A 14,982-nucleotide genomic window follows, 5' to 3' on the forward strand; every position below is an offset into this window, starting at 1 on the left:
ATAGTTAGGTCTGTTTTACCTTTTGAGTTAATTTTTGTATATGGGGCAAATAGAGTCTAATTTTCTTCTTTTGCATGTGGCTTAACAATTTTCCCAAGACCACTTATTGAAGAAATTTTCCTTTATCCATTGTAATTTTTATGCTTTTCCTGTCAAAAATTATTTGTCCATGTACATGTGGGTTTATTTCTGGGATCTCAATTCTGTTCCATTTTCTGTGTATTTTTCTGCCAATACCATACCATTTTGATTATTATTACTTAGTAGTATAATTTGAAGTCATGGAGGGTGATACATTCAGCCTCATTCTTTTTTCTCAGGATTGCTTTTGCTCTTGGGTGTCTTTTGTTATTCCACAAAAATCTGATAATTTATTTCATTCTATTTTTTAAAAAATACCATTGGGGTTTTAATGGAGATTGCATTTATTCTCTATATTGCTTTGGGTAATATAGACCTTTTAACCACATTGATTCTTCCATTTTATAGTGTCTTTTTCATTCTCTTTTAATACCGCTTTTTAGTTTTCAGTATATGGGTCCTTCACATCCTTTGTTAAATTTATTCCTAGGTATTTTATTCTTTTTATTGCAATTTCAAAACAATTTTTTAAATTTCTTTTTCTGAAATTTCATTGTTAGTATATAGAAATTTATTGGGGTTTTGTACATTGAGTTCATATCCTGCAACTTTACTGTATTTGTTTATTGTTCTAAAATTTTGTTGGTGGAATGTTTAGGATTTTGTATATAAAGAACCATGTCATCTCAAAAAGTGACACTTTTACTTCTTCATTCCTTTCTTTTCTTTCTTTTCATTCATTTCTTTCTTTTTCATTTCTTTCATTTCTTTCTTTTGCCTGATTGCTCTGGCTATGACTTCCAGCACTATGTTGAATGAGGGTGGTCAGAATGAACACCTCTGTCTTATTCCTGATATTAGAGAAAAAGCTTTCAGTTTTTCAACATTGAATATGATGTTAGCTGAGCATTTGTCATATATGGCCTTTAATGTGTATTTTATTGACTATATTAGTCATAACTGGATGTTGTAGCTTATCAAATGATTTTTCTGCATCTATTACAGGATTTGCATATGTTGAAACATCTTTGTGCCCCTGGAATGAACCCTACTTGATCATGATGTATTATTTCTTTAATGTATTGTTGCATTATCCTTTTTTTTTAAACCAGATTGTTTTGATTATAGTGGCCTTGTAATATAGTTTGTCGTCTGGTATTGTGATCCCTCCTACGTTGTTTTTCTTTCTCAAAACTGCTGCAGCTATTCGGGGTTGTTTATGGTTCCATATACGCATTCTACTTTTTATCTAAGCTTTTCTCAATTATTTTTACAGCAAATCTGTTACTTTTTAAAAATAGTACTTTCTGTGAATAAAACTAAGTGTTAAACAGTCTAGTTTAATATCCATGTAAAATAGCTCTATGTGATTTTGTAAATCTCAAGTAAAAAACTTTCATCTTTAAAGACATTTGTATGAACAATTCTTTATGTCAAACTGTTCAGTTTTACCCTTAAGAAATTTTTTATTGAAAAAACCCAAATTACATTAAATTCATGTACATGTATTTCTTTCTAAAGTGCATAGAATGTACTCTTATATGTGTATAGTGAGTCCTTATTACTCATAGAAAAATGCTTTAAAATTATGGCAATAGATTGTCTGATACAACATTCTGGTCACATTCATTCACATAACTTGGCTGGTACTTATTATTAATCTCTTAAAGACTTAATATATTATCTTACATAAAATTACCTGACCCAATTAACATGCTATACAACTCCATCAAAATGCTGTTGCACAATTTACATGCTTCCCACTGTTTTCCTCCAACATTAGGCTTACTCTCTTAAAGTCTAATAGAAACACATAATAAGAATTTTAAAATAGTGTGATTTTTAATAAAAGATTAGAAGTCTTCTTTAAATCTAGGGCTTCAAAGACCAATTTAATGAATTTACGTCTTTTAAAATCTACAGAGTAATCTGAGGACTAGATGTAGTTTACATTATTCTCTTTAAGAAGCTCTTTGTGGGATATCATTGTAACCACAATGGTACGATAGCTTAAATTTTTATCATTCTATATCTCTTTGTAAGTTAGGACATGTTTGAATAGAAACCCACTGAGAAAAGAATAAGTGGGGAAATATTTTGATTACCTTTATAAAATATACAGTGGTATTGAATTCAAAAGGTTGTTCAATGGCTTCATGGGGAAATGAATTGCCTGCATCATCTAAAGGGGCTGATTTTTTAACAGGTATTTTTTCTGACAGAGTTTGGGGACGTGGTAATTTGATTAGAAGCAGAATGAAATGATGAAAAAGGGAAATTTGGGAGTTAGACTAAGGGAACTGATGAATATCCTGAAGGCTGCACTGCTTGAGGTGATGGCGGACACCAGCAGAGAAAGAAATGGGGATGCTGTGTCCCCCATTTCTAGTCTCGGTTTAATTTCTCCATGCCTGAGTTTTCTGGGCATTATGAACAACTTGTTCTAATGTACAAGTGTCATTCCATTAGAGTGCTAATAGCATTTCTTTCTAAAGGTAGAGTGCTTTTCATACGTGAAAATCCGAAATCTGAAAAACAGACCTTTCAGAGGTGATTTGTATCAGACATCCTGTAGAAAGCACATTGGTCTGCAGTTTAGTGTTATTTAACGTTAATACCAGGAATAGAACATCTAGTGCGTCTTTTATGCTCTTCTAGTAACCGTAAAAAATAGATAACAGCATGGCATATGTGAAGAAAAAACAGCTAGATTATAGTAAGAAAACACAGAAGTGGTTAAGTTAAAAAGTATTAAAGGCTGAAACAGGGGTAGGGAAAGATGACACAATAGTTAGAAACCAAAAGAGTGAAAAAGTTGGTAATCTTGGAGAAACCTGTCATCCTTGAGCTTGTTAATTTAAACATTTCGCCAAACCTATTTCAGTCTTAGTCCTGAATTCATAAGTCTGCAGTAGAATTCTATTTGCTTGAAGTTCACATTGTTGATGACAAGATGAAATCATGTTTATAGCTAGTATAAATATAACAAGAATTACATCTAGTAAGGCTGGCTACATAACAAAAAAAGAAAAAAAGGTGAAAGTATAACTGAAAACATGTTGTATGAATTTTTACTAACTCACTATCAGAAGCTGAAACCTGATACAATTTGACATTGAATCAAAATTGAATTTTTATTTAGAGCAAGCAAAGATCATCTTCAGAGAGGTTTGATGGAAGATTCTATATTTAAAATATATCAGTTTTTATCTAAGCTTTACTGGCCAGTGAGTTATTCTGGGAATTGCGCTTCTTCTCTCTTAGTATCAACAGTGAATTAAAAAAAATATTATATCCATCTTTAATCCTTTTTTATGAGGGAAAAAATGATTACAAAAGACTTATTTTCACTACTAGCACTCAAGAGGTTTATCTTGTAAAATCCAGATGAAGTAGCTTTTTTTTTTTAATAATGGAACTCCACACAATTTTACACAAGAGCATCTGCACAGTACATTTTGACTACATGATCCTGAATTATTAGACCCATGGAATTATATTTACCTTGAAACAACTTAATGACAAATTATTCTGTGACACATTTTCACAAACACATTAAAAGAAGAGCAGTATTTTGTGGTGATTGTAAATTAAGAAGTATTACAGTGAGGAGAAAATTAAACACATATGTCTTTAAACTTAGAGAACACATAGAATAATGAAGAGCCTCAACCTCTGAGAAATGAAATTTTCACAAAATTCATTTAACAAGTATTATTTGGTCACCTGCTATGTGTAAAGCACTGCACTAAGCATGCTGGCAATACAAACACCAATTAAACAACGTTCTTAACTAAAAGAAATAGTAAGGTATGATGATTAATTTTATATGTCAGCTAAGCTATGGCACCCAGTTTGGTTAAGCTACTATTCTAGATGTTGTTGTGAGGGTGTTTGTGGAGGTGATTAACATTTACAATTAGTTGACTTTAAGTAAAACAGATCACCTGCCCTCCAGTGAGTGGGCCTGATTCAATCAATTGAAGGCCTTAAGATTTAAGAATGTTTCTCAGACTTTAACAAAGAATTACTGCTTGAGTTTACTGTCTGCCTACAGATTTCAGACTCAAGACTAAAACAATTTGTGTCTGAGTTTCCAGTCTGCTGCTCTTAGCTGTGGATTTGAGACTCAAGACTGCAAGATCAACTCTTATCTGGTTTCTTACTGGCTGGCTTGCCCTGCAAATTTCAAACTTACCACCACCTGGGCCAATTTCTTAAATTAAAGACATCAGCACGGAGTCACAAATACAGATATACATATAGATATAGGTAATCCTACTGGTTCTATTTCTCTGGAGAAATATTTTCTCCTTACTTAATACACAACAATTCTCTCATGAAATTGTTTATAATTAAATACTTAAATCTAGTGGAATATTGCACTAAATAGCTTACACACTCTGAAATTGATCTCTTATGTTTAAACATAGAAAACAAAATAAGTTTAAATGAGAAATAATTATTTAGTTCAACATTTATTCTCAAAGCATAACATGATCAATTTCTTCTTATTTCTACCACTCTATACTTGTGTATCATGAAAGTGTCTCTTTATACATAGTATAATTATTTAAGCTAATCTCACATTAAGGAATAAAAAATAATCAAGTAATTTGTATCTATTTTAACCATTTTTTCATATAAATGGACTATAGTAATTACATAAGAAATACATCTTTTCTTTTTTGGGATAAACAAAAAGCCTCTATATTCTACATTTAACAATTATAAGTGGGCCATGGTTTTAATCAATTCACCATTCTCTATATCATTCTTAGTGCTTTTAAAAATCTATCAGCTGGCTGAAATATTCTTATATTTTAATTCCAACATCCAAAGCAGTAGAAATGTCATAAATTTAAACACACACACACACACGCAATTAAAGAGTTGCTCTCTTAAAAATACAAATCTGATTTTTCATACCCTTTTTTTCTTACTCTTCCAGAAGAGTATAGAAATTTTAGTATTTTTTTTGCTTTATGTAATATAAGAATGCTCCTTTGCTATTCCTATGTCTTTTTACTTTGCAATATGCATTTCTGCATAATCCTAGATGTAGGATGAGCATAAGATTTCCAGGGGCTATGACTTGAAAAGTCTGATGCAGGAAATTAGTTCTTAACATCTAATTACCCCTCTGCTTGGTTACTGCTGATGTACATTGTGGACAAGGGTTCTCAGACTGAAAGATACAAGTTAAGGTTGTAATCATTGGTATTTGGTTTCTATCTCCTATTCATTTTAAAATTTTTTTATAGAAACATATATAATTTACATATATCTATGTATATGTACATGATTTTTCTTTAAATGTACTCAAATATATAAGGGACATAAACAGAATTCTATATAGTTTCTACTCTAGATGGTTTAGGAAGAAGTATGAGTATCCAAAGGCAAGAGAAAGAAATTCAGGTAAGTCAACTTCACATCCCTCTCACATCGTCCAGACACACCAGACTTTACATGACGATTTCACTAGCTCTTTTAGCTTTATATTCCAAATTGTAAAATTAATTTATCTATAGCCATTGAAAAATATTCCGGAAAAGCACATTCTTGAAGACTTGAGTCAAATTGTGTTAAACTATTTACTGGTATTCTGGAATAGCACACGTGTAAGGCAGGAATAAAATTCTTTGCCTCTAATCTGTAAATCAAATTCATGAGGTATACAGTTTTGTCATGGTAATATGAATTCCACAGATTATTTTACAAGAATTAGTAACTGAGGTTTCAATGTCTGCGTCAGTTAGCTACAAAACTGCTCATCCTGTAGAAATCAAAGAGAAACTCTTCTGCTAAATTATTTTACTTTTACTTAAATAATAATTTGATGCCACGTTTTTTTATACCTGTGTGCTAGCCTAGATTTGCAATCCATAATGTTTTTGTAAAAAAATGAAAGTGGTATTTAATGGAACGGCTTGCATTATCAGAAGCAATTTTATTCAAAATGGATTTAGTATTGATACGATCAAAAAATAAAATAAAATTGCATGTATAATTTAAAATGCTTTTTACTTGTAAACCGTAGCTTAACAATGGTAATAATACTATTTAGAATTTATCCCATAACTAAAATATTTTAAAATTAAACATGGTTTCATTTATTATAAAGAATCACAACATATTGAGTCAAATTACTTCTTTTATTTAAATTAAGAGGTCATTAGACTACTTTGTCCTACAGAATATCAGGAGGGAAGCTTACCTATCTTATCTCACTCTCATAATTTTTTCTTCTCATTCTGGGGCTTACAACAATTAAGATGTAAATTGTTATCTTCACACAGGGGCTGGCAAAAGTAGGTTTATAGTATGAGTACATGAAACACAGTTTATTCTTGTATTATTTATTATTACATTATTTATTTGTTACAATTGTAAACTTACTTTTGCCTACCCCTCGACATCAATGTTCAACAACACTGATTAGCATGCTGGAAATAAGAGTTGAAAATAAAGGATCTAAACTATGTCATTGATATCAATTTTACTCATATCTCATGGCCATGCCAAACTTAAAAATGAGTATCAAGAGAGGGTTACATGATGAGGGCTTCCCATAACTTATTTTGTGTGTTTTGGTGTACGTCTGAACTTGTGTGGGAACACACGGTAACATAGATACCTTTAGTGTTACATATTTTGGTACACACAAACTTACAAGGAGACCTCATAAAAAAATGCGATGAAGGAGAAAAGGGAACCTACATTTATAAAGCACTGATTATACCCTAATTTTCTACCAGATTATACTCGTTAATTTCTTTCATTTTGTTAAAGTGAACATTGTCTACAAAACTTGGAAGTGTTCTAAATTAGGGAGCAGGTAAAGTTATGACATTGCATTCAATTTTGGTATTTCACTTCTATTGCCTTTATTTTAATTGCAAATGAATAATTAGGAATACATAATGTATTTTTTTTGTCTCAAATATAAGACTTGCATAAATAATAGCCAATATCATAGTTTTAATGTTTTCTTTCCAATGCATCTCATATGTGTATATATTTCATTGTAGTTCTAAAATATAATCCTACTTAACAAAACTGTTATATAAAATATACAAATACATTATTAAAATACTTGCCTGAAATCCAAGGAGCTTTTCACTGGGCTTAATGTGCCTCTGAAATTCACACTCTATGGGTTGTATCACTTTGATTCCATCTTCATAAAAAACATAGAACATGTTTCCAATTCCCAGACCTTAGAAATAAAAACACATTCAAAAATTCAAAATGAAATTATCAGAAAACTTTACTACCAATACTCAGTGCCCCTCATATTGCTGACAGATCGTTTGTGAAGTCTGTAATGTTAGTAAAGCAAACCGTATGTGACCTTCATTGATGCCCAAGCAACTCTGTGATATTACGCAGCTATCATAATTTATCCTCCCAATCTCCAATTGGGTGATTCTGTTAATACAATTCAACACATTTTTCATATATTAGTTATATAATAGTTTTATAATAGTTATAAATTGAAATAATATACTTTTTGATGCACAGATTATATCTGATAACTTCTCCAATTAAGTGTTAAGGAATAAAAGAACTTTTTGAAGAGCTGTATTTATTCTAGTACTTTTACTAGAGATTCCTTTAGAAAATAAAATTTCATGGTTGTAGGAATTTAGTTTGTATAACACATTTTAGAAACAAAATGACCAAGTCCTCCAGATTTTGAAGAATATATATTTTCCTATACTAGTGTTTATAATTTTACAAAGATGTCATATATCATTTTTTTTATACTGGCTATTTGGGGCCTATTTCTAAAACTTGAATTAATTTAAGGTTTTAGAAAAAAACCTTGGTGTACTAATTTAAATCGTAATTTTTTTTTTCACACTAGAGATCTAACTGTGTGGCACCTCAATTTTGTTTCACTTTATAAATCGAAACCTAACCATCACAGGACACTAAAAATGAGACACCTGGAACGCAGTTGGAATTAACTGAGGTCCACACCTGGGGAGCTTGTGCATCTTCTTGAAAACCTATTCTCTTGTTTCCTCTGCTTCTGCCTTGTTCCAACATGTCCAGACCTAATCGCATGTAGTCTTTCCTTTCTAGTTCCTCACTTGAATAGTTCCCTTTCCCAGTTGTATTGGTTTCCACAATCTTGTTCATTCAGTCTAATTATACCTTACATAATTCAGTGATAGCATGTGTTCTTTAAAAGATGAGCAATGATATAGAAATCTAGGTAGTCTGGAAAGTCAAACAATTGTTGCTTGAAATTTTATATTTTAAAAATGCTTATAAAGAGAATATTTAAATACAAAAAAATCTCTCAGCATTATTTTTATATTAATTGAGAATATCTGCAGCCCTATTAAGTCAAGCCTGAGGATCTTAATAAAAGTGTATTTATTTGTAAAATTGTTTGTTCAATTTTAGACATATTTTTAAAAGATTGTTATTTATTTGTTATTAGAGAGAAGGGAAAGGAGGGAGAAAGAGAGGGAAAGAAATATTGATTGGTTGACTCTCACATGCTCCCAACCAGGCACCTGGCCCACAACCCAGGCATGTGCCCTGACCAGAAGTTGAATCGACGACCTTTAGGTTTACAGGATGATGCCCAATCCACTGAGCCACAGCAGTCAGGGCTAGACATATCTATTCTCATTAAATGTACTCTTAAAGAGTCACCAATTCTACTTATCTAGCCACATGTCCACCTATGCTTGATTTAGAGGAAAATGTAATTCAAACACAATTATAACTTTGTCATAGTGTTTATAATTATCCTTTAGCAAAGAAATTATTTCTATCTAATCATACATATACATTTTAAATGAATCCAAATTGTTTCAACACATCTTTATTGTTTTATAAATAATTTACAGCACTTATATTTGAATGCATGTAATCTTTACCAGTTAATTAAACATTTTAAGTCCAGAGAGAGTACTATATTAAAATGGGATAGTTCTGAATAGTAGCAGAAGTGACAAGAACTAAAGTCAAGTCATATATTTTTTAAATAAAATTCAGTAGTTTTCATCTATTCTTTATAATTATAATTGTACATAAAGGACTATAAATTCTGCATCCAATGAATAAAATTTTGAAAGATCAGTTTTTAATGCAAAAAATTGATTTGTATCAGTAAGCTTCCAGGAAACATTACCCTAAAATTGGTGTGTGCTATAATCAATGACTATTAATTTAACGTTAATTGTTGTTGAAACCTATGGCCATAACCAAGCCGTAATGTGGTGTCTGATTGTCAGTTGTCAGTTACATACTATGATGGTTATTACAAGGTCCATAACATTTTTGAATGAATGTGACCCTGCTCTCCTTCAGCTGCTGCAAAATTATCCTACACCAACAGGAACATGAACATGTTTGAAACTGACACTGCTTTAAATCCAGATTGTTTTTAACCTTTTTGCAAAACTTCCTGACCTTTCCTATTATGTTATTTCTCCATATTCTGTACACAATATGGTCAGTGGGATTCCACTGAATCATTGAACTGATAAAATTTCGGAGCTGTATTTTCCTCTATAAACCACTTAATCCATCCAAATCACCCTTTCTATCTGAGAGACCGTTTCCTTGCTTTTTAAAATATGAATCACACATCAGCATTTTAACGAGGCATAAACCATTTTTTAGGTAAAAAGTTATTGAAGAAATACCGATATCATTATGTAAGGTTTAGTTTGTTTTTGCATTTTATTGTTTCCAGCAGGAATGTAACTCCTTAGTGTTTATGAAGTAGTAATGCCAACAAAATGCTATACATAAATATCTGGCTTAAAATAGTAAACATAAAGTGAACAACAATGTGTCAATTTCATTGTTGTAAAATAAAATTTTACCTATACTTTTTAAAGTCAACCCTGAGTTCCTCCCTCCCTACCACAAGAAATATATGAGTATTTTCACATTATTTTTCTGCTAGACATATTTTGTTCATCAAAAATTTTATTTAGGTTTTATAAGCAGAATTTATGATATGAGTATATGATACAGATGTGTTTCTTTTTAAATTTGCTGCTGTAATATTGTACATATATACATTTATTATGAATACAGTGGGCACAGAACAGTATAAATTACCTGATCATGGAGATGTTGGTAATAGAAGGCATTCATTATTTGTGTATATTCATTAAAACTATTACATTTCTATGTCCTAGCCTTTGTTTGAAAGGGGATGGAGAAATGCAACAAAGAGATATCAATTCCATTCTTTGGCTTCAGGCAGCTCTGAAGACAATCATGGCTATAGACCTTACTCGTGTACCAGGGTAAGGTTATTCAGTGTGTGTCAAAATTCCCCCATCTTAAATGTGGAGATAATCACTATACTTATATCATACAACTGTTGTAAGGACTAAATGAGATGGAGAAATTAAAACGTTTAGCAGATGAGTTAACTGTCACTATTTTTATAACTGACATTATCTCTTTGAAACATAAGTGGAGGAAAAAGTTGGTGAAATGTAAATTACCCTAAATATGATTTCTGTCCTCATGTTCTACTCAAATCTGTATTGTGAGATACAATGCTAAGTTTCAGTTTTCTATGATATCAAATTCTATGAATCCATGAACTGCTCTGGGTTCAATCTGATTTTCTAGTAGAGCAGTACTCAAAGTTGATCCTTTCAGTAGATATACAAAGTTAGAGCTATTTTTCATAATAAATACTAAAATATCATTTGTGGGGTTTTTCTCCTCTCAGTCTCACAAATTAGATTCTCACAGAAATAGAATGCAGTTTTCGACAGGTTACATGACACATGATGTCAGGTGATGTCACAACAATTCACTGCAGAAACCGACATGGGAATCCGGCATTTCCTATTCAGTCAGACATTTAGAAGATTTGAAAAATGTAAAACAATGAGCCTCTTCATTGTTTTCTGGAAATATAGCTTTAAAATAATGTGTTATTTATGGCTACATGAAATTGTGTTTATTATGGTTACTTTTAATAAATTAATAAATACCCGTTTACACTTTTCTGTTTTAATTTCTAATAGGGTAAGTATAAGTAGATGAAAATAACCCACATAAATAAAAGCTTTTTGTGTTCTCAATAATACTGGAAAATGTAGTGGGGTCCTGAGGCCCAAAAAGCTTGATAACCATGTAGGTTTCAGTTATAATTCTCTTCTCATTAATGCTCTGTACTGCAGTGTATTGCAAAATTTCTTGAATGTGATGAAAACTTTACCACTATAGTCACAGTGAAGATGGAGAATATGTGTAGGTGGGCTTTTTTTCTTTTTCCATCCACTGGTGAAGTCAGACACATGTACTTTATCTTTTCCAGGTCGATTGTTAATCTAATAGAGTATAGTGGTTCTAGAATGTGATCCATAATTTGTTTGTTCCTTGTGAGCTTTCTCTTTGCTTTGCTATTGCTTCTATACAGAAAGAGGACGTAAGCAAGAATCACTTGCAGTCTCATAAGAAAGAATTATTTTTCAGAGGATTTTCTAATCAATAATGCACCTTTAAGTACATGAAACAGACTCTAAAATAAGTTGTAATTTACATTCTTGCCTCCATACTTTTAGGATAGCTGCCCAATAATGATAGTGTATCACAGTACAATTATACTATTTATTATATATAGCAACGTATTCTGTATTGTATATATTCATATCAACAATAAAATTTGGTTAATTTCTGATTATTTGATGAATATTTAACTCAATAACAAAGGAGATTTTGTGGTGATAATTGCCTTCCTCTGATTTAATTTTACATTACTGTAGCATTTAAGTTATGGTCAATAGCAAATTATAATTCTACAATGCAATGATTTGGTAACCAAAGATGAATCAATAAGTTTTAGTATTAAGTAAAGTTCTTTATTAGTTGATATTATTCTTTTCACTTTCAAATAATACTAAACCTACTTACCTTTTTAAAAAACATAGCAGAAATGTTTTCTTTGCTAAAGAAAAATATAGACAAGAATATTGTACACATTGCATTTCTCACCTTGAATAACTTGACAGGGGTAGATTTTTGGTTCATGAGTGTTCTCATTTTTTTGTATTATGCCTTTGGAGCTAACAATCTTTTCACACACAGATAACATCATACCATTGTGCCTCAATAAGATCTTCATATTATGTTCACCTAAAATAAGACTTACTCTTTCATCTTTACTAGAAAGCTTCTAGAGTGATTGTGTCAAGTTCTTTATCAAGCAATGTTATTCCAGGAATTAGTTGCTATCTTATCACCATATATATATGATATTATCTCAAACTAATCTTTTTGAGCCAGTATACAATTCCTTGAACTTCCAAAGGCACTCTAGAAAAAATGCAAATCTGAACGATTAAATTCACATTTCATGATTAACCTAACAGAGGATACAATGTAATATAGTATTCACTAAATAATTACTATTAGTTGGAATCATATATATAAATATATGCACATATGTATGCATGCATGTATATGTGCATTTATACATCAATGTATATGTGTGTATACATATTTGCAAATAGCTCTTGTCCAAAAACTATAAGAATAAATTTTGAATAGATAAAAATGGTTTCAAACAATAAACCTTAATGTGATCTTAAGTAATATGGAAGTCTCTAGTACTTTTGGGGGTGGCCTGGAGAATATTATTATATTATTATTTCATATTAATAATATTTTAAACAAATAATGTTCCTGGTTGTTGTTAAACAAAATCAACTTATAAGGAATAATTGTTTCACATACTTGAGGATTTATATATTACAGGATCGCTAGGAGAATTCTAAATCTATTTCAATTATTATGATAGATAAATCTGGCTCAGTGAAGTAAAATAGCACATCCAATTTTTCTCAGCAATTAACCAGAAAAGCCAAATCTATGGTACCTGATTTCTGATTCCTTAAGTAATATTCCTTCCATTATCATGATAAAATGAAATCAATTTTTAAAATTCTCATAGAAATATTTGTTTCATCTCAAGAGTGAAGATAGTACAAAGAAATATTGTCCAACAGAATTTCCATGATAGCGTCAATAATGATTGAATTTGCACATTAAAATATGAAATCTCCAAGTGAAATAAATTGAGAAGGTATAGTTACACCAGAACCTCCTTAATAAACCAGCCTTTAAGGGAGCTTATAGAAGTGATTTAACAACAAGAAATCCTAAGGGAAAAAAAGGAGGAGGAGAGTGGTAATAAAATTGAGAAGGCAAAATTCCAAAATTACTTGAATCTTATGAGACACAACCCTCACAGGTAACAGTGATTCCAGTTCACAGAGGAAGCTTTAATTGAGGGAGAGGAAGTTTGTCTAGGATTGATTGTGAAACAATTATTTGAATTATAGTTCACTGAAGTATATGAGGATATACATTTTTTTCCCTAAAAATGTAATTAAAACACAATTGACGGGCTATTTGATTACCTGGCCACTTTCTTTCAAGCTTCTGTGACTAAGTAAAAATTAATAATAACAATTATAAATGACAGTAGATACCATTTATTGAATGTGGACTATATTCAAGGAACTGATAACAACTAGATGAGTATTAACAAATATCCTTATTTTTGAGATTAAGACAATAAGGACAGAAAAAGACCCTAGTGGTAGAGACTGGACTTGAATCCAGATCCTTCAAGTTTATAACCCATTTTCTTAAATAATTTATTATATGCCCTGGATGAGGCAATGGTATTTATAATTTCTTTTCTTAATCTAATGAGGGTTTGTCATGTAAATTATGTTTAACTAAGCTTGCTTTTATTTTTTGACTCAATTTTTTACTCTTGGAAACATTTCAATATAGTGTAATTTAATTCCTCATAATACATCAATTATGCTTCAAGCTGATAAGCACTATTAATATTTTAATGGTAGAGGTAGACACAAAAATGTTAAAATATAATCAAGTAAAATTACCAAATCAAAATTAAAATGGCAGGGGAGTGGGTGGGATGAAAGATGGTAAAGGGATTAGCCAAAGAACATTTATGCATAACCCATGGAAAGGGACAATATGGGGCTTGATTTGGGGCGGGGAAAAGATGGGATTGGTTGGAGGTGGAGAAAGGGAGAAAAACAGAAACAACTGTAAGAGCATAAAAAATAAAATACAAATTTAAAAAACTGTTAAAACTGACGGTCAACAAATCCATTAAAATTTGGCAAAATATTCACAACAATATAAAAAATTATAGAATTTAGTACCTTCTTCTCTCCATAATATATTAGCTACTGCAGCATGTTAAAAGAAAAAGAAAAAGAAGGAAAAATGAGCAAAGAGAGCTTCAGTTGCACAGTGATATAAACAACTATTAAAGAGGTCACAGTCTGTGAGGTAGAACATGTACATAAAAGTATTGAAGTAAATTCAAAAAACTACATTAACAAAGCAATAAAATGCTGGGACTAGTTAATAATGTTCTATTTAATTCTTGAAATAGACTATTTTTTGGCATAAAGGTTTTGTCAATAAATGAAGAATATTTTATGCATCATTGAAAAGAATATGATTTTCAAGTTAATTGTATTGAAATACAGCTTTAGAACAAGCATTATCTAAAACTATCTGCAGTACAGTTAAAAGTCACTAATTGAAAGAGTTATATCTTTAAAATTCTCAACATCACAATATGTAATATTTCTGTATAATGTGTAATATCCCTGAGCAAGAAGGTTTCTTGTAAAAACAGAAGTAGCCTATTTTTAAATAGTACATGTTCTCACTTTTTCAACAAGAAGGCAATATATATAAATATATCTTGCTTATTTCAAAACAAAGTAATGATTTATATTAACTTGTTTCTAGAAAATAAGTTTATTAAATATTTTATAGGAACTAAATCAGTAGAAAGTTAAAATAGTAAAATAGAAATAGAGAATACCAATAAAATATTCTCAA

At 30.6% G+C, this 14,982-nt stretch overlaps 1 protein-coding gene across 6 annotated transcripts in view; it reads right to left on the minus strand.

The window, feature by feature from the left end:
- Window positions 1-14,982, minus strand: part of FSTL5 (follistatin like 5) — a 553,085-nt gene that overhangs the window by 68,361 nt on the left and 469,742 nt on the right. For 3 of the 6 annotated variants that reach the window (XM_054576108.1, XM_054576106.1, XM_054576107.1), the window contains exons 11-12: window positions 14,289-14,315; window positions 7,185-7,303 (exon numbers count right to left, since the gene is read on the minus strand). In XM_054576108.1, the coding sequence (XP_054432083.1) occupies window positions 7,185-7,303; window positions 14,289-14,315 (146 nt within the window). The remainder of the gene's footprint in view (window positions 1-7,184; window positions 7,304-14,288; window positions 14,316-14,982) is intronic. The other 3 variants (XM_054576111.1, XM_054576110.1, XM_054576109.1) reach the window with 2 other exon arrangements.

Source organism: Pteronotus mesoamericanus, unplaced genomic scaffold (genome assembly GCF_021234165.1).
Source record: "Pteronotus mesoamericanus isolate MK-2021 breed Mesoamerican mustached bat unplaced genomic scaffold, CSHL_Meso_final contig_32, whole genome shotgun sequence".
Taxonomy (NCBI): domain Eukaryota; kingdom Metazoa; phylum Chordata; class Mammalia; order Chiroptera; family Mormoopidae; genus Pteronotus; species Pteronotus mesoamericanus.